Source organism: Ruditapes philippinarum, unplaced genomic scaffold (genome assembly GCF_026571515.1).
Source record: "Ruditapes philippinarum isolate M1 unplaced genomic scaffold, ASM2657151v2 ctg2314_1_1_1_1, whole genome shotgun sequence".
Taxonomy (NCBI): Eukaryota; Metazoa; Mollusca; class Bivalvia; order Venerida; family Veneridae; genus Ruditapes; species Ruditapes philippinarum.
Genome location: NW_026858538.1, coordinates 306,207 through 326,839, shown reverse-complemented (window position 1 = coordinate 326,839; position 20,633 = coordinate 306,207). Strand labels below are relative to the sequence as shown.

At 35.0% G+C, this 20,633-nt stretch overlaps 1 protein-coding gene across 1 annotated transcript in view; it reads left to right on the top strand.

Moving 5' to 3' along the window:
* LOC132753535 (E3 ubiquitin-protein ligase RNF213-like) overlaps positions 1-20,633 on the top strand; it is a 115,065-nt gene that overhangs the window by 34,814 nt on the left and 59,618 nt on the right. The window contains exons 14-15 of the mRNA XM_060744012.1: positions 18,919-19,192; positions 20,024-20,180. Of these exons, the coding sequence (XP_060599995.1) occupies positions 18,919-19,192; positions 20,024-20,180 (431 nt within the window). The remainder of the gene's footprint in view (positions 1-18,918; positions 19,193-20,023; positions 20,181-20,633) is intronic.

Below are 20,633 nucleotides of genomic sequence, written 5' to 3'. Positions count from 1 at the left end.
CCGCGCTTCGGCGCGGACGCCAATAATGTATGGTGACCTCAACTTTCTTTTCCGAAAGAAGCAAAATTTACGCATGACGGCATTTATTTTTGCCTGTTATTCCATTCAGTTTTGATTTTCTTTTCATCCGCATTCAGATATAGTCCGGCTACAGTGAAAATTATATTTTATAAATTTCACTAGTGGTTTATCAGAATATAATCATCTGATATATTACAATAAAACACTGGAAAGCATGAAATAAAATGACATCATCAACTTTGAAACATTTTATTTAATTTGTTATCCGTGTTTAGTAAAGATACCGAGGAATTATTCAAAGTTACAAATTAGATTTTATGAATTATTCAATTGATTGATAATTCAAAAAATGATAAAGAAAAATACAAATGTACATGTACATGGTTTAAGAATAAACAATATTATCTATTGAAAGATAAACCATAATTTACTGACTTTTTCAAGTTAAGCTTTGACTTATAATCGTCGGTCAATATGACAATTGAATTCTTAAAATTTATTTTACAATTATAATAAAAAAGAGTAGTAAAAAATCAGTATTAAAATAGCACATAAAACACAAAAAAGAAACAAAAAACAATATTCATAAAATTTGAATTTTTTTTATTAAAATTAATAGATATTACAATTATTGTATAATAAACAATTATGCTCAACATGATCAACATGGTAATATAACCAGTGTCATATTTTTACTAACTTAAAGTGTGAACAGATACCTTAAGAGAGGGTCTCCGCTAATAGCGATAACATAATAAGGGACAATTACAAAGGTGTGGTACGTGTTGATCATGCGTTACACATATGGATTATAAATGATTGCATACATGTATATCTGTTTCTATTAATAACCACTATCATAAAGAAATAACAAGTAATATTCTAATCTCTAGCATGCCAATCAAAGTTCATAATGAACAATGTCTTTCGTCCGCTCATTCATAAATGATATACATTTCTGGTAGTTTATAAGAATATCTTGTCATCATATGTGTACTAGTTCATCTTCACTTGCTGCATTTCTTGCTTGGACGCCCTTTGATGCTTTGCATCAATGCTTTTCTTGTATTATATTTATATGAGAATAAAATAATAATATATAGAATAGCCTGATTGATTGACCTGTAATTGTCTAAATAGTCTGAACAGCTGCATAACCACTTTCTCTGATCTCTGGTTTTTTCCTTCTTTTTTCTTTCATAAGGTAATGTTCAAATATTTTTTCAATAGAGAAACACTAAGAAAATAATAAGTTAAATGTTAATAAATTTGAAAATATTTTACAAATGTGGATATGGCTGAAATTATTTTTCATCTTATTTTACTTTATAATCTTTGATAACTTAGCAATTTACATGAAGGAACAAAACTTAAGAGTATAACTTGCTTGTCTTTATGATATAATGTTGTCATTTTTAGCTCGACTTTTTAAAAAAAAAAAGTAGTGGTATTGTTGTGGCGCTAGCTGTTGCCGTCTGCAAGCTTGTACCTGGATCATAACTTTTTAAGTTCTTGGTGTATTGTCTTCATACTTGGCCACAACAACCCTTGGGACAAGACCTTTCGGTAGACCACACGTACCTTGACATTCATCCATAAATGACCTTGACTTTCAAGGTCAAATGTCCAAATCTTTTGGATCACCACCACCAAGCGGACCACCACCATTGTGTTGACGACAACCACTGTGCGGACCACCACCACTATGTGGACCACCACCACTATGTGGATCACCTCCACCATGCGGACCACCACTGCGCAGACCACCACCACAATGCAGACCACTAACATGTGGTCCACCACGATCATGTGGACCGCCAGAAACATGCGGATCACCACCACCATGCGGACCGCCACCACCATGTGGACGGACCACCACCATGCAGATAGCCAGCACCATGAGGACTGCCACCACCATAGGGATCGCCACCACTATGCGGACTACCGTCATGTGGACCACCACCACCATAAGGACCATCACCAACATGCGGACCACCACCACCATGCGGACAACCACTAACATGCGGACCGCCACCGTCATGCGGACCTCCACCAACATGCAGACCATCACCAACATGCGGACCATCACCAATATGCAGACCACCGCCAACATGCAGACTGCCACCAACATGCTGAACCACCACCAACATGCGGACCGCCACAACAATGCAGGCCACATCAATTTGGGACTTCCATCACCATGCGGACCACCACCACCATGTGAACCACCTACATCATGCGGATCACCATCACTACCATGTGTACCACCGCAAACATGCCGACCATGGCCAACATGCGGACCACCACCACCATGCGGACCACCACCAGCATGCAGATCACCACTACCATGCGGACCACCGTCATGTGCACCACCACCACCATGAGGACCATCACCAAAATGCGGACCACCACCACCATGCGGACCACCACCAAGATGTGGTCCGCCACCACCATGTGGACCTCCACCAATATGCAGACAGCCACCAACATGCGGACCATCACCAATATGCAGACAGCCACCAACATGCGGACTGCCACCACCATGCTGGACTATCGCCAACATGTGGGCCATCGCCAACATGTGGACCACCACCAATATGCGGACCAACACCAGCATGTGAACCACCACCACAACATGTGGACTGCCACCACCATGCAGACCACGTCAACTTGGGACTGCCATCACCATATATATAGACAAAACTAATGTGACAAGACATGCCAATTAAATTTACATTTCATCAAAACAACCTTTTCCTTTTCCCTCTATGTAGTTAAAGATACATTTTTTTTTCCATTTCTATTAGAGTGTAAGATAATTAACCTGAAATGTTAACTTTCTGGTCAAGTTGACCAGTATACCTATGTTATCTTAAATAAATATTGATCGGTGGTGTTATCCTGACAAACAGTTTACATGTATATCTAAATACTGAGATCATATAATTATCTAATTTATTAGATAATTAAAAAAAACGAAGAAAGATCGCAATTTTGAAAAACAGTCATAGGCAAATTTTATCACAAATTAATGGATGGATGATCACCAAACTTGGTCCTATCATTTTTACTATAAAGAAAAAAACAATCAGAGTCGGAAATCCTTATAACTAGAGAGGCAAAATTAAATTGACCTGGACTTGTCTTTCTACAAGTTTATTTGAAAAAAATAAATATATAATCACTGAAAAACAGTTGTTTCTGCTGAGCGATTCAGGGCCATCATGGCCCTCTTGTATTCATATGTATATGGTAAAAACTTAAATAATCTTTTTGTGACAATCCAAAAGAGCTAGAGCTGAGATTTTTGGCATTAAACAATTTTAAGTGGATGTCTATCAAGTGTGTTCAAAGTAAAGCCCTAGGGTAAAAAATTGATCCCGCCCCAGGGGTCATTGATTTTGCTTATATGTATATAGTAAAAAATTTAAAAAATTCACAAAGAGGTAGAGCCTAGATATTTTGCATGAAACATGTTCTAGTGTATGTCTACCACATGATTGTTGAAATAAAACCCAAAGGGTAAAAAAATGGCCCGCCCCAAGAGTCATTGATTTTCCTTATATGTATATAGTAAAAACTTAAAAAATTCTCTTGTGACAACCCAAAAGCACTGTAGATTAGATATTTGCCATGAAACATGTTCTAGTGGATGTCAACTATGTTTGTTCAAATAAATGCCCATTGGTCAAAATTGATCATATTAAGCTACCCCTTGTTTTCAAATTGTGGCGGCGTGGCCGAGTGGTTAACACGTCGGACTAGTAATCTAAGGATTGCTGACCGCGTGGGTTCGAACCCTGTCAGGGGCATGCCGTTGTTTCCTTGAGCAAGAAACTTTACATTCATTGCTTAGTACTGGTTGGTTCCAGGAACGGATTCGAGAGTGTTTCAATAAGCTTATAGCTTCCAACACAATCGAACTAAAATAAATTTGTATAAACTAAATTGTGGTTTTGTAGTGAAAAAATGCTCCACTTTGACCTTTTACCTTTTTCTCAGGTAAGCAATCCAGGGCCCTCTTGATCCTCTTGTTTATAGTTTCACAGCAGTTTGAACTTGTAACAGGGGGCTTTTCAATGAAAACAGCCATTTTCTTCTTGCAATATGCTCGTACAGTAAAAGGTTAAGTGAAAAAAATCTGGAAACAAAGTGATCCCTCGGAAGCATTAATCACAACAGAATTACATAAGAATTGCAGACTCGGTTTGATTGAGTCTGTACATGAGAGATAATGAATAAGTGCAACATCCCTCACGGCCCCTAGCACCGGCTTGAGCGGTACTCAATTCTCAACACTTAATAGTGCCGGCATCAATGATCCCGAAGGACCAGAAAAATATAACAACACTGAAGTGAAAACGGGGGAACTTTTTACTAATTTACTACTTTTTACTTTTTAGCTCACCTGAGCATATGCTCAGGGTGAGCTATTAGGATCACTCTTCGTCCGTCGTCCGTTGTCCGTTCACACTTTTAAAACGACATCTCCTCTGAAACCATAAGGCAGATCATAAAGAAATTTAACAGGGATGTTCTTTGTGTGAAGCTTTAACAAAGTTGTTCAAAGAATTCCATTCCATGCAGAAATTTTTAAATATCTTCTTTTAAAAAACCCTAAGAACTAGAGCTTAGATAATTGGCATGAAACATCTTCTAATGAGTGTCTACCAAGTTTATTCAAATAAAAGCCCTTGGGTCAAAATTGGCCCCGCCGTAGGGGGTATTGATTTTCCCTATATGCATAAAGAAAAAGTTAAAATATCTTCTTTTAAAGAACCCAAAGAGCTAAAGCTAAGATATTTAGCATGAAACATGTTCTAATGGGTGTCTACCAAGTTTGTTCAAATAAAAGCCCTGGGGTCAAAAATGCCCCCGCCCCGGGGGTCATTGATTTTCCTTATATGTGTATAGCAAAAATTTAAAAGATCTTCTTTGAAAAAAACCAAAAAGCTAGAGTTTAGATATTAAGCATAAAACATATTATAGTGAGTGTCTACCAAGTTTGTTCAAATAAAAGCCCTGGGGTCTAAATTGGCCCCGCCCCGGGGGTCATTGATTTTCCTAATATGTGTTTAGCAAAAAACTTAAAAGATCTTTTTTAACAAACCCAAATAGCTAGAGTTTAGATATTAAGTATGAAACATCTTCTAGTGAGTGTCTACCAAGTTTGTTCAAATAAAAGCCCAGGGGTCAAAATTGGCCCCGCCCCAGGGGGTCATTGATTCTTCCTATATGCATATCGTAAAAACTTTAAAAAATCTTCTTATAAAGAACTAAAGAGCTAGAGCTAAGATATTCAGCATGAAACATGTTCTAATTAGTGTCTACCAAGTTTGTTCAAATAAAAGCCCTGTGGTCAAAATTGGCCCCGCCCCAGGGGGTCTTTGATTTTCCCTTTAAGCATATAGTAAAAATTTAAAATATCTTCTATTAAAGAACCCAAAGAGCTAGAGCTAAGATATTTAGCATATAAAATCTTCTAATTAGTGTCTACCAAGTTTGTTCAAATTAAAGCCCTGGGGTCATATTGGCCCTGCCCCAAGGAGTCATTGATTTTCCCTATATGCATAAAGTAAAAACTTTAAAAAAATCTTCTTATAAAGAACTCAAAGAGCTAGAGCTAAGATATTAAGCATGAAACATGTTCTTATGGGTGTCTACCAAGTTTGTTCAAATAAAAGCCCTGGGGTCAAAATTGGCCCCGCCCCGGGGGTCATTGATTTTCCTTATATGTGTATAGCAAAAACTTAAACAAATCTTCTTTGAAAAAACCCAAATAGCTACAGTTTAAGATATTAAGCATGAAACATCTTCTAGTAAGTGTCTACCAAATTTGTTCAAATAAAAGCCCTTGGGTCAAAATTGGCCCCGTCCCAGGGAGTCTTTGATTATCCCTCTATGCATATAGTAAAAACTTAAAAAAAATCTTTTAAAGGACCCAAAGAGCTAGAGCTAAGTTATTTAGCATGAAACTCTTCTAATGAGTGTCTGCCATGTTTGTTCAAATAAAAGCCCTGGGGTCAAAATTGGCCTCGCCCCAGGGGGTCATTGATTTTCCCTATATGCATATAGTAAATACTTTAAAAAATCTTCTTATAAAGAACCCAAAGAGCTAGAGCTAAGATATTTAGCATGAAACATGTTCTAATTTGTGTCTACCAAGTTTGTTCAAATAAAAGCCCTGGGGTCAAAATTGGCTCCGCCCCAGGGGTCATTGATTTTCCCTACATGCATATAGTAAAAACTTAAAATCTCTTCTATTAAAGAACCCAAAGAGCTAGAGCTAAGATATTTAGCGTATAACATCTTCTAATGAGTGTCTACCAGGTTTGTTCAAATTAAAGCCCTGGGGTCATATTGGCCCTGCCCCTAGAGGTCATTGATTTTCCCTATATGCATATAGTAAAAACTTAAAAAATCTTCTTCTTACAAAGAACTCAAAGAGCTAGAGCTAAGATATTTAGCATGAAACATGTTCTAATGGGTGTCTACCAAGTTTGTTCAAATAAAAGCCCTGGGGTCAAAATTGACTCCGCCCCGGGGGTCATTTATTTTCCTTATATGTGTATAGCAAACTTAAAAATCTTCTTTGAAAAACCCCAAATAGCTAGAGTTTAGATATTAAGCATGAAATATCTTCTAGTGAGTGTCTACCAAGTTTGTTCAAATAAAAGTCTTGGGGTCTAAATTGGCCCCGCCCCGGGGCTCATTTACTTTCCTTATATTTGTATAGCAAAAACTTAAAAAATCTTCTTTGAAAAAACCCAAATAGCTAGAGTTTAGATATCAAGCATGACACATCTTCTAGTGAGTGTCTACCAAGTTTGTTCAAATAAAAGCCCTTGGGTCAAAATTGGCCCCGCCGTAGGGGGGCATTGATTTTCCTTATATGCATATAGAAAAAGTTAAAATATCTTCTTTTAAAGAACCCAAAGAGCTAGAGCTAAGATATTTAGCATAAAACATGTTCTAATGGGTGTCTACCAAGTTTGTTCAAATAAAAGCCCTGGGGTCAAAATGCCCCCACCTCGGGGGTCATTGATTTTCCTTATATGTGTATAGCAAAAATTTAAAAGATCTTCTTTGAAAAAAAAACAAAAAGCTAGAATTTAGATATTAAGCATGAAACATCTTCTAGTGAGTGTCTACCAAGTTTGTTCAAATAAAAGCCATTGGGTCTAAATTGGCCCCGCCCCGGGGGTCATTGATTTTCCTTATATGTGTATAGCAAAAACTTAAAAGATCTTCTTTGAAAAAACACAAAGAGCCAGAATTTAGATATTAAGCATGAAACATCTTCTAGTGAGTGTTTACCAAGTTTGTTCAGGGGGTCAAAATTGGCCCCGCCCCAAGGGGTCTTTGATATCCCTTTATGCATATAGTAAAAACTTAAAAAATCTTATTTTATAGAACCCAAAGAGCTAGAGCTAAGATTTTTAGCATGAAACATCTTCTAATGATGTTACCAAGTTTTGTTAAAAAAAAAGCCCTGGGGCCCAAAGGGGCCCCCCTGGGGGGTATTGATTTTCCATAGCATATAGCAAAAACTTTAAAAAATCTACCAAGTTTGTTCAAAATAAAAAGCCTTGGGTCAAAATTGGCCCCGCCCGTAGGGGGGCATTGATTTTCCTTATATGCATATAGAAAAAGTTTAAAATATCTTCTTTTAAAAGAACCCAAAGAGCTAGAGCTAAGATATTTAGCATAAAACATCTTCTAATGGGTGTCCAATACCAAGTTTGTTCAAATAAAAGCCCTGGGGTCAAAATGCCCTCCACCAGGGGGGTCATTGATTTTCCTTATATGTGTATAGCAAAAATTTAAAAGAATCTTCTTTGAAAAAAAAACTCAAAAAGCTAGAAATTTAGATATTAAGCATGAACATTGTTCTAGTTGAGTGTCTACCAAGTTTGTTCAAATAAAAGCCCGGGTGTCAAAATTGGCCCCGCCCCGGGGGTCATTGATTTTCCTTATATGTGTATAGCAAAAACTTAAAAAAATCTTCTTTGATAAAAATCAAATAGCTACAGTTTAGATATTAAGCATGAAACATTTTCTAGTGAGTGTCTACCATCTTTGTTCAGGGGTCAAAATTGGCCCCGCCCAGGGGGTATTTGATATCCCCTTATGCATATAGTAAAAACTTAAAAAGTTTTCTTTTAAAGAACCCAAAGAGCTAGAGCTAAGATTTTTAGCATGAAACATCTTCTAATGAGTGTTTACCAAGTTTGTTAAAAAAAAGCCCTGGGGTCAAAATTGGCCCTGCCCCAGGGGGTCATTGATTTTTCCTATATGCATATAGTAAAAACTTTAAAAAATCTTCTTAAAAAGAACTAAAGAGCTAGAGCTAAGATATTTAGCATGAAACATGTTCTAATTACTGTCTATCAAGTTTGTTCAAATAAAAGCCCTGGGGTAAAAATTGGCCCCGCCCCAGGGGGTCTTTGATTTTCCCTTTAAGCATATAGTAAAAATTTAAAATATCTTCTATTAAAGAACACAAAGAGCTAGAGCTAAGATATTTAGCATATAAAATCTTCTAATTAGTGTCTACCAAGTTTGTTCAAATTAAAGCCCTGGGGTCATATTGGCCCTGCCCCAAGGAGTCATTGATTTTCCCTATATGCATAAAGTAAAAACTTTAAAAAAATCTTCTTATAAAGAACTCAAAGAGCTAGAGCTAAGATATTAAGCATGAAACATGTTCTTATGGGTGTCAACCAAGTTTGTTCAAATAAAAGCCCTGGGGTCAAAATTGGCCCCGCCCCGGGGGTCATTGATTTTCCTTATATGTGTATAGCAAAAACTTAAAAAATCTTCTTTGAAAAAAACCCAAATAGCTACAGTTTAGATATTAAGCATGAAACATCTTCTAGCAAGTGTCTACCAAATTTGTTCAAATAAAAGCCCTTGGGTCAAAATTGGCCCCGTCCCAGGGGGTCTTTGATTATCCCTCTATGCATATAGTAAAAACTTTAAAAAATCTTTTAAAGAACCCAAAGAGCTAGAGCTAAGTTATTTAGCATGAAACTCTTCTAATAAGTGTCTGCCATGTTTGTTCAAATAAAAGCCCTGGGGTCAAAATTGTCCTCGCCCCAGTGGGTGATTGATTTTCCCTATATGCATATAGTGAAAACTTTAAAAAATCTTCTTATAAAGAACCCAAAGAGCTAGAGCTAAGATATTTAGCATGAAACATGTTCTAATGGGTGTCTACAAAGTTTGTTCAAATAAAAGCCCTGGGGTCAAAATTGGCCCCGCCCCGGGGGTCATTGATTTTCCTTATATATGTGTATAACAAAAACTTAAAAAATCTTCTTTGAAAAAACCCAGAAGCTAGAGCTTAGATATTTTAGCATGAAACATCTTCTAGTAAGGGTCTACCAAGTTTGTTTTAAATAAAAGCCCTTGGGTCAAAATTGGCCCCGTCCCAGGGCGTCTTGATTCTCCCTATATACATATAGTAAAAACTTTAAAAAATCTTCTTTAATAAAGAACCAAAGAGCTAGAGCTAAGATGTTAGCATGAAACATCTTCTATGAGTGTCTACCAAGTTTGTTAAAAAAAGCCCTGGGTCAAAATTGGCCCCGCCCCAGGGGGTCATTGATTTTCCTATATCCATGTAGTAAAAAACTTAAAAAATTCTTCTTAAAAAAAAAACTAAAAGAGCTAGAGGTAAGATATTTAGCATGAAACATTTTCTAATGAGTGTCTACCAAGTTTGTTCAAATCAAAGCCCTGGGGTCAAAATTGGCTCCGCCCCAGAGGGTCTTTGATATTTCCCTACATGCATATAGTAAAAACTTAAAATCTCTTCTATTAAAGAACCCAAAGAGCTAGAGCTAAGATATTTAGCATGATAACATCTTCTAATGAGTGTCTTACCAAGTTTGTTCAAATTAAAGCCCTGGGGTCAAATTGGCCCTGCCCCAGGGGTCATAGATTTTCCCTATATGCATATCGTAAAAACTTTAAAAAATCTTCTTCTTATAAAGAACTCAAAGAGTTTGAGCTAAGATATTTAGCATGAAACATGTTCTAATGGTGTCTACCAAGTTTGTTCAAATAAAAGCCCTGGGGTCAAAATTGGCTCCGCCCCAGGGGGTCTTTGATTTTCCCTTTAAGCATATAGTAAAAATTTAAAATATCTTCTATTAAAGAACACAAAGAGCTAGAGCTAAGATATTTAGCATATAAAATCTTCTAATGAGTGTCTACCAAGTTTGTTCAAATTAAAGCCCTGGGGTCATATTGGCCCTGTCCCAAGGAGTCATTGATTTTCCCTATATGCATAAAGTAAAAACTTAAAAAAAATTCTTCTTATAAAGAACTCAAAGAGCTAGAGCTAAGATATTAAGCATGAAACATGTTCTAATGGGTGTCTACCAAGTTTGTTCAAATAAAAGTCCTGGGGTCAAAATTGGCCCCGCCCGGGGGTCATTGATTTTCCTTATATGTGTATAGCAAAAACTTAAAAAATCTTCTTTGAAAAAAACCCAAATAGCTACAGTGTAGATATTAAGCATGAAACATCTTCTAGTAAGTGTCTACCAAATTTGTTCAAATGAAAGCCCTTGGATCAAAATTGGCCCGTCCCAGGGGGTCTTTGATTATCCCTCTATTTGCATATAGTAAAAACTTTAAAAATCTTTTTTTTAAAGAACCCAAAGAGCTAGAGCTAAGATATTTAGCATGAAACTCTTCTAATAAGTGTCTGCCATGTTTGTTCAAATAAAAAGCCCTGGGGACAAAATTGGCCTCGCCCCAGTGGGTGATTGATTTTCCCTATATGCATATAGTGAAAACTTTAAAAAATCTTCTTATAAAGAACCCAAAGAGCTAGAGCTAAGATATTTAGCATGAAACATGTTCTAATGGGTGTCTACAAAGTTTGTTCAAATAAAAGCCCTGGGGTCAAAATTGGCCCCTCCCCGGGGGTCATTGATTTTCCTTATATATGTGTATAGCAAAAACTTAAAAAATCTTCTTTGAAAAAACCCAGATAGCTAGAGTTTAGATATTAAGCATGAAACATCTTCTAGTAAGGGTCTACCAAGTTAGTTCAAATAAAAGCCCTTGGGTCAAAATTGGCCCCGTCCCAGGGCGTCTTTGATTCTCCCCATATACATATAGTAAAAACTTTAAAAAATCTTCTTTTAAAGAACCCAAAGAGCTAGAGCTAAGATGTTTAGCATGAAACATCTTCTAATGAGTGTCTACCAAGTTTGTTAAAAAAAAGCCCTGGGGTCAAAATTGGCCCTGCCCCAGGGGGTCATTGATTTTCCCTATATCCATGTAGTAAAAACTTTAAAAATTCTTCTTAAAAAAAAAACTAAAAGAGCTAGAGGTAAGATATTTAGCATGAAACATGTTCTAATTAGTGTCTACCAAGTTTGTTCAAATCAAAGCCCTGGGGTCAAAATTGGCTCCGCCCCAGAGGGTCTTTGATTTTCCCTACATGCATATAGTAAAAACTTAAAATCTCTTCTATTAAAGAACCCAAAGAGCTAGAGCTAAGATATTTAGCATATAACATCTTCTAATGAGTGTCTACCAAGTTTGTTCAAATTAAAGCCCTGGGGTCATATTGGCCCTGCCCCAAGGGGTCATAGATTTTCCCTATATGCATATAGTAAAAACTTTAAAAAATCTTCTTCTTATAAAGAACTCAAAGAGTTTGAGCTAAGATATTTAGCATGAAACATGTTCTAATGGGTGTCTACCAAGTTTGTTCAAATAAAAGCCCTGGGGTCAAAATTGGCTCCGCCCCGGGGGTCATTGATTTTCCTTATATGTGTATAGTAAAAACTTTTAAAAATCTTCTTATAAAGAACTCAAAGAGCTAGAGCTAAGATATTTAGCATGATAGATGTTCTAATAGGTGTCTAACAAGTTTGTTCAAATAAAAGCCCTCGGGTCAAAATTGGCCCCGCCCCGGGGGTCATTTATTTTCCTAATATGTGTATAGCAAAAACTTAAAAATCTTCTTTGAAAAACCCCAATTAGCTAGAGTTTAGATATTAAGCATGAAATATTTTCTAGTGAGTGTCTACCAAGTTTGCTCAAATAAAAGTCCTGGGGTCAAAATTGGCCCCGTCTAGGGCTCATTCACTTTCCTTATATGTGTAAAGCAAAAAACTTAAAAAATCTTCTTTGAAAAAACCCAAATAGCTCGAGTTTAGATATAAAGAATGAAACATCTTCTAGTGAGTGTCTACCAAGTTTGTTCAAATAAAAGCCTTTGGGTCAAAATTGGCCCCGTCCCAGGGGGTCTTTGATTATCCCTATATGCAATAGTAAAAACTTAAAAAATTCTTCTTTTAAAGAACCCAAAGAGCTAGAGCTAAGATATTTAGCATGAAACTCTTCTAATGAGTGTCTACCATGTTTGTTCAAATAAAAGCCCTGGGGTCAAAATTGGCCCCGCCGCAGGGGGGCATTGATTTTCCCTATATGAATATAGTAAAAACTTTTAAAAATCTTCTTATAAAGAACTCAAAGAGCTAGAGCTAAGATATTTAGCATGATAGATGTTCTAATAGGTGTCTAACAAGTTTGTTCAAATAAAAGCCCTCGGGTCAAAATTGGCACCGCCCCGGGGGTCATTTATTTTCCTTATATGTGTATAGCAAAAACTTAAAAATCTTCTTTGAAAAACTCCAATTAGCTAGAGTTAAGATATTAAGCATTAAATATTTTCTAGTGAGTGTCTACCAAGTTTGCTCAAATAAAAGTCCTGGGGTCAAAATTGGCCCCGTCTAGGGCTCATTCACTTTCCTTATATTTGTAAAGCAAAAAACTTAAAAAATCTTCTTTGAAAAAACCCAAATAGCTAGAGTTTAGATATAAAGAATGAAACATCTTCTAGTGAGTGTCTACCAAGTTTGTTCAAATAAAAGCCTTTGGGTCAAAATTGGCCCCGTCCCAGGGGGTCTTTGATTATCCCTATATGCATATAGTAAAAACTTTAAAAATCTCCTCTTAAAGAACCCAAAGAGCTAGAGCTAAGATATTAAGCATGAAACATCTTCTAATGAGTGTCTACCAAGTTTGTTTAGAAAAGACCTTGGGTCAAAATTGGCTCTGCCCCAGGGGGTCATTGATTTTCCCTATATGCATCTAGTAAAAACTCTAAAAAACTTCTTATATAGAACTAAAAGAGCTAGAGCTAAGATATTTAGCATGAAACATGTTCTAATGAGTGTCTACCAAGTTTGTTCAAATAAAAGTCCTGGGGTCAAAAATGCCCCCGCCCCGGGGGTCATTGATTTTCCTTATATGTGTATAGCAAAAATTTAAAAGATCTTCTTTGAAAACACCCAAAAAGCTAGAGTTTAGATATTAAGCACGAAACATCTTCTGGTGAGTGTCTACCAAGTTTGTTCAAATAAAAGCCCTGGGGTCAAAAATTGCCCCGCCCCGGGGGTCATTGATTGTCCTTATATGTGTATAGCAAAAACTTTAAAGACCTTGTTTGAAAAAACCTAAAAAGCTAGAGTTTAGATATTAAGCATGAAACATCTTCTAGTGAGTGTCTACCAAGTTTGTTCAAATAAAAGCCCTGGGGTCAAAATTGGCCCCGCCCCAGGGGGTCTTTGATTATCCCTTTATGCATATAGTAAAAACTTAAAAAGTCTTCTTTTAAAGAACCCAAAGAGCTAGAGCTAAGATATTTAGCATGAAACATCTTCTGATGAGTGTCTACCAAGTTTGTTAAAAAAAGCCCTGGGGTCCAAATTGGCCCTGCCCAAGGGGGTCATTGATTTTCCCTATATGCATATAGTTTAAACATTAAAAAATCTTCTTATAAAGAACTAAAAGGGCTAGAGCTAAGATATTTAGCATGAAACATGTTCTAATTATTGTCTACCAAGTTTGTTTAAATTAAAGCCTTGGGGTCAAAATTGGCCCCGCCCCGGGGGTCATTGATTTTCCTTATATGTATATTGTGGCATCTTTCATAATTAAAACTTTTACTTTGGTTGCGTATAAGTCGCAACACTGTTTGGGGTTTAAACAATCTTTAAATAAATGGATACAAATAGGAAAAGTCTTTGTTTAAACTTTTAAAATGTAAGAATATTTATTGAACAGTTAGAACAAATATCATATATAAAAATAATTATGTCTTTAACATCTATCATTAATAGTCATTTATAAACTATACCTCTTCTTTTCACAATTTCTATTAGATTCTATTCTCAATAAATATCTCTGTTAAATTATCGTTCTATGTTCTGATATTCATTTACAATGTATCAATGTTATATCTTATTCTATTTTCCACCCCAATAATCAACTTATTTATTACTGAATTATCATAACTAACTTTTATCTCTGAATTCCCAGAGTCAACTTCAATCTCTGAATTCCAAGAGTCAACTTAAAACTCACTTCATATTCGAAAACATCTCAATTTATACTAGACGAATTCCGCTAGAATTGCAGAATTTGGCAGAAAGTGTGATATCATAGATAACAGTGGCAGAATTCAGCAGAATTCTGCAGAAATACATACAAACATATTCAAAGATTATCTTTTAAGTATGCAAAGTTCAATTAAACAGGATATACAAAATATTATATAAGACTAAAAGCAATTACCTAAGATAAGACATACTCTGTAAACATTATCTATCATCTGTCAAAAACCCAATGTTTACCAACAAGAAAAACGCCCACGAGAAATCAATGACGTAGAACGCATAATTCAATGACGTAATAGACATAAACGTAACAGGTACACATAAATGTTGTAAACATGCCGGTAACTCACTATCAGCCAAATTATCCAATATCTTTAGAAATTGACGTTAACAGTAGATGACAATTATAAACAGACATATAAAAATGTAGATAAAGTCTAACGCTAGAAGGTAATTCAATCTTGAACTTTATATTGAACGGTAAAAGCTTTATCACTGAGATTAAAAATAATGTAAACAATACCCCACCCACTTTTACTTCATTAAGTTATACGGAGTTTGCACATAAAAATACTCAAGTAAAGAATAAAATAAGCAGAAGAATCATTAGATCACCTGATCCCTGCAATATAGCAAAAACTTAAAAATCTTCTTTGAAAAAGCCCAAATAGCTAGAGTTTAGATATTAAGCATGAAACATCTTCAAGTAATTGATTGTACAAAGTTTGTTCAAATAAAAGCCCTTGGGTTAAAATTGGCCCTGCTCCGGGGGGGGGGGGGGTAAATCGTTGTTTTTCATTATATGTGTGTAGTAAAAACTTAACATCGTGAAACATCTTCTAATGGGTGTGTTCAAATAAAAGCCCTGGGGTTAAAACTGGCCCCGCTCTGGGTGCCTTTATACAGGTTAGCGACCTCAGGGCCATCATGGCCCTCTTGTTTTAAAAAGTTAAATATGTGAAGCAAATGTTTAATTACACTTACTTAAACTTTGTAGTTAATGTTTTCAGTTTTTATTGTAAAAATTGGCTTAAAATGACCTGACAACAAATTTCGAAATATCTGCCTTTATTTACATGAAATGTTACATTCGGTAATATCTTTACAAATAATGTTTATTGAAACTTAACATATTGATAAATCTTCTTTTGAGCATCATATTTATGATAAACAACCATCCAAAAATCTGCATATCAGGATTTTTAAACTGATATCACAAAGTTCATATTTGTATCTGGAATAGCGCACATGTAAAAACTTACTTGTTGCTTTTGCTAAGGGAATACAGTGTCATAAAAAGTCACAGGTTGCTGTCCTTGGAAATCAGTGTCTGCTATGAAATACAATTGTATTTGCTATGGAAGTCACTGGTTGCTATGAAATTTTACAGTTCTATAAAGTAAATGGCTGCTATGAAGTCTCTGAATGCTATAGAAACTAAGCTTGAGCTTCTGTAGATATAAACTTTTACAATATACATAGTAGGGAAATCAATTTTCTCATTATAATATGTTAGTTACATGGCATTGGCTTTTTAGCAAATAATGTAGTCAAGCTGTGTATTCCAACATTTACTATAATAAATTACAGAATTTATAACAGCAGTCATAAGCTTGTTAATACAAATATAAAGTGTATAATATCCAATGTTTAGGTGTTGGTGTTGGTAGGTTTCACTCCGGATCACTGTAGTAAGCCACATTGAATTCACCAGAGCACAGTTCAACCACCGCATCGTTTCGGGTCGCCTGATTCACAGTCCAACGCTCTACCTGTTGAGCTAACCGGGCGGCTTAATATCCAATGTAGTTCAATTCTTGCTATATATACTGCAGTTATTTAAAAAGATGTTAAGGTTAAGGAAAATTAATAAATTTATGTTTCATTATATTAATATTTTCTTCATATCTTAATAAATCATAGTTAAAAAAATAATGTTCAAAAAATCTTTTCTGTTTTCTTGTTATGAAAGCAAAATTTTATTTAATCTTATTAAAGGATGATAATAACCCAGAATGGAATGCATATACATATAACGAAAATTAATAAACCTCGGAACGGGGTCAATTTTTACACTAGGGCTTTTGTTTTAACAAACTTGGTAGACATCCATTACACGATATTTCCTGCCAAATATCAAAGCCCTAGTGATTTTTGATTTTCACAAGAAGAGTTTTTAGTTTACATATAAGGAAAATCAATAACCCCCTGGGGCGGGCCAATTTACCCTAGGGCTTTTATTTGAACAAACTTTGTAGACATCCACTAGAAAATGTTTCATGCCAAATATCTACGCTCTAGCTCTCTCGAATTTTTACAAGAATATTTTTAAGTTTTTACTTTATACATATAAGAAAAATCAATGACCCCCTAGGGCTAGGCAAATGTTGACCCCAGGGCTATAATTTGAGCAAATGTTGAGGTTCATTACATGATGCCACATACAAAATATCTAAGCCTTAGGCCTTGCACTTTAAGAGAAGATAAAGATTTTATTTCAAAAATCTTTTTAAAGCCCTCCTGACCCATATGCTTAATTGAACAAAACCAATTGAACAATTTTAGAAGAGCTTCATGCTCGGAACATTCCAAAATTTTTTATCACATTTGGCCTAGTGGGTGAAAAAGAAATTGTTTGTATAAACAGTTGACGAAGGACACACTGGCGTACTGACGGACGCCGGACACATTGTGATCACAAAATCTCATATTGAGTGCTCAGGTGAGCTTAAATGACTGCCAGAGCTAAAGTTAGAAATAACAACATCTAAACAAAATCTAAACCACTGGTTCAGTTTTGAAATAATTGTACACAAAAATTTCCTTGGTGACAGAACTCAAAATTATTCAGATAAAGCTTTCCCTTGTTTTCAAATTGTGCTTATGGTGAGAAAGAGGCTCCATTTGACCTTTTGACTTCAGGTGAGAAATCCAGAGCCCTCTGGGCCCTCTTGTTTTAAATCAATTATTGTACTGTGGCCTTTGTATCTGATCATTAGACACGTCTACATATTGTCATTTATTTTACATGCTGAAATATGACCTTGACCCCCAATTTTACTAGACTCTACTTCATTATGGCAATTTTCAATTGTATAGAAACAAAAAAAATCTTATGTTCCTATATTACTGTTTAGTGTTGTATTTATGCTGTAGCATAGCATTATTTTTCACAAATGCAGTGTTGTTTTATGTAAAATTAAATAAATCGAATACAGTAGCATGTCTCTCTAGTGTATTTGTAGAAAATACCACCATGATCAGACTAGTATTGATACAAGTATTAGACATTTATAAATATACGACAAGTGTTTGGGTCCACTACACAAAGTCACCTTAGCATATACGCCATCGTATGTTGCGTACGTTAAGGTTTTCTTAGAGACAATAACACAAGGGTATTTTAGTTCATCGTAACTATCTCTTTAACTGCGTCATAACTTTAAAATAGGAAAATTGTTCGAGTTTTCGAGACAACCAAATTTTGCTGAATCAATGTCATTCAATTTTAAATTTTAGCTGGCTGACAAATTGTCTCAATGATGTCATTGATAGTTTAAAGTTAAGTCATTAAAGATTTCTTGGAAGTTAAGCGTATGAAAATGTTTCAAACGTCGTTATATATTTGCCACCGGTTGAGTCAAAATAATAGAATAAAGTCAACTTCCAGTGTAAGGTTAATTCATAACAAGCGCAATGCGTATACAGTACGCCAGATTTATGCTTTACATAAGCCAGTTGAATACGAAAATTCCCTCTAAAAATGAAAAATACAGCGTGAAATATGAAAAATATCAGAAAGACAGTGACAAGAATGACATCCCCGTTTAAACAGCAAATTATGTACACGAATTAGTATTAAATGCATCAATTCTTTAATCTAGGGCTCTAAGATTTAGAAAATGTGTCCAAGGAAAAAAGCGCATCCCAAAATATGTAATGCCCCTTCCGTACATTAAAATTTGATAAGTTTTTAACCTTAGTAAAACAATCTGGATAAAGTGTCATCCCTCGGAAGCACTTATCACATTAAAATTACATGATAATAGCAGAATCGGTTTCATTGAGTCCATACATGAGTGATAATAAAAAGTGCAACGTACATTCCTAACGCACCTTAGCACCGGTTTTGAGTATGTAGATTTGGGATTGCCCTCACCTCTTTTAGCACTGACTTGAGCGGTATTCAATTTTTAACACTTGAAAGTGTTGGAAACAATGATCCCAAAAGACCAAAAAAATATAAAAACATTAGTTCTGTTTAGTTCTAGTAATTTTTGTTGTAATGGCGGACAAAAACATCAAAATTCAATTTTGACAAATGTATGCTTAGTTCCTACAATCCTTACCTGCAAAGAATTATAAATTTCCTTTTCTAACTGTTTAAGAGAGATGTTGGTATTGATATTTGTGTATATGATTGTAAAACAAAAAGATGTGTTCCAATTAAATTAATTTGTTATTCCAGATTTGATGTTTTTTCCAAAAGCGTTAGAACTGGTGATATCAAGTTTCAAACATTCGAATTGGTTATCGGAAATGCTTACAATGATGATGAGAAAGGAATGTTTGCTGAACTTTTAAAACTGAACCTGAAGGATCGATTTGCTAGGATACGACTTGAACAGTTGAAACAGTTCAGGAAATTAGGGTCATGTGTTAATGGAGCAATCGTGATCCTACAGTTTATGCAACAATATGATTTACAGGGAGATTTCAGATCTGTTGAAGATATTGCACATGTAAGTCTTCTCTGTATCTAAAAGTCGAACTTTTTTCAAAAAGTAAATACATTTGTTAAAAGCTCACTTGAGAATAAAGTGCTCAAGTGGGAGCTTTTTCATTATATGTATATGTATAAAGTTGAACCTGAAAAAATCATCTTTAAATCTACAAGAGCTAAAGCTTAGTTTTTTGACATGAAACATTATCTAGTAGACATTTACTAAGTTAGTTCCAGTTATAGCCTTCATGTCAAAATTGGCCCTGCATTTTGCTTATATGTTTAAAAAATAATTAAATATTTTATTATATTATAGATGTTTTGCTAAGATATTTTATATGAAACATCTCTACAAAAATTGTTCAAATCATAGCACTGGGGTCAAAATTGGCACCGCCTCGGGGAACATAGAGTTTCCTTATATGTATATACAATGTAGTAACAACTTTAAAAATCTAAGAGTTAAAGCACATAGCAAGCAGCCTTTAACTTTTCATAAGCCACCTGTAAATTTTCAAAGCAACTAGTGACTTCCAATTCATAGCAGACACTGACTTCCAAGGAAACCATTTATGATGAATATAGTAACCAGTGACTTCTTATGAAACTGTTGTTTTCCCTCAGCAATAGTAACCGGTAATGCTTTTACACGTGCACTATTTCAGATACTAATATGAACTTTGTAATATCAATCAAATTTTGTTTTAGATATTATATCATTCTGCTTTGTTTATAGTCTACAATATAACTTGTTCCTTGTCATGAAGAGTAGTAATATTCAGGTGAGCTATATTAGGGCCATCATGTCCCTCTTGTTTTCATTTAATGACTACACTCTCTTTTTATATAGCACTACGCAACAAACTTTTCGATGAATTCATTTGATCAAAGTCTGATAAACACATGTTCATTCTTGGAGGATATGACTCCGGAAAGAGCCAAGTGTCTTGCAGCTTACGTGGAATGTAAACCTTTGGTTAAGTGGTTGAACAAGACAATGAAGAAACGTACGTAAATCTTATTTTTCATACTAGTACACTTTGAAATTTTTAAAAATATTTTTTCTCGATTTGATTGAGCCTGTTCATGGGCAAAAGTTTAGGTTACTGTCCACACCACTAAAAACCGACTTTTTAAGAATTCATTACTTAAATAGGATGGAACTTTTATTTTAGAAAAAATCACAGATGGGTTCCTTATTTTAGTGATTCAATCGGCAAAATATCACAGAGTATATAAGCGCAAAAATAATATATCATTAACCAAATATTGAAATTTTACTATCCTTTACCGGATTGTTTAAATATACATGTAAATATTATGACTTTTTATGAGTTATTTGTAGAACCTTGGTCACACCATAGTTAAAACAGGTCTATGACAGGTATTCGATTGAAGTTTCTGACAAAGTAGTCTTGCATTGTATAACAACATTTTTGCGTTCAATGCTGGAAAAAAAA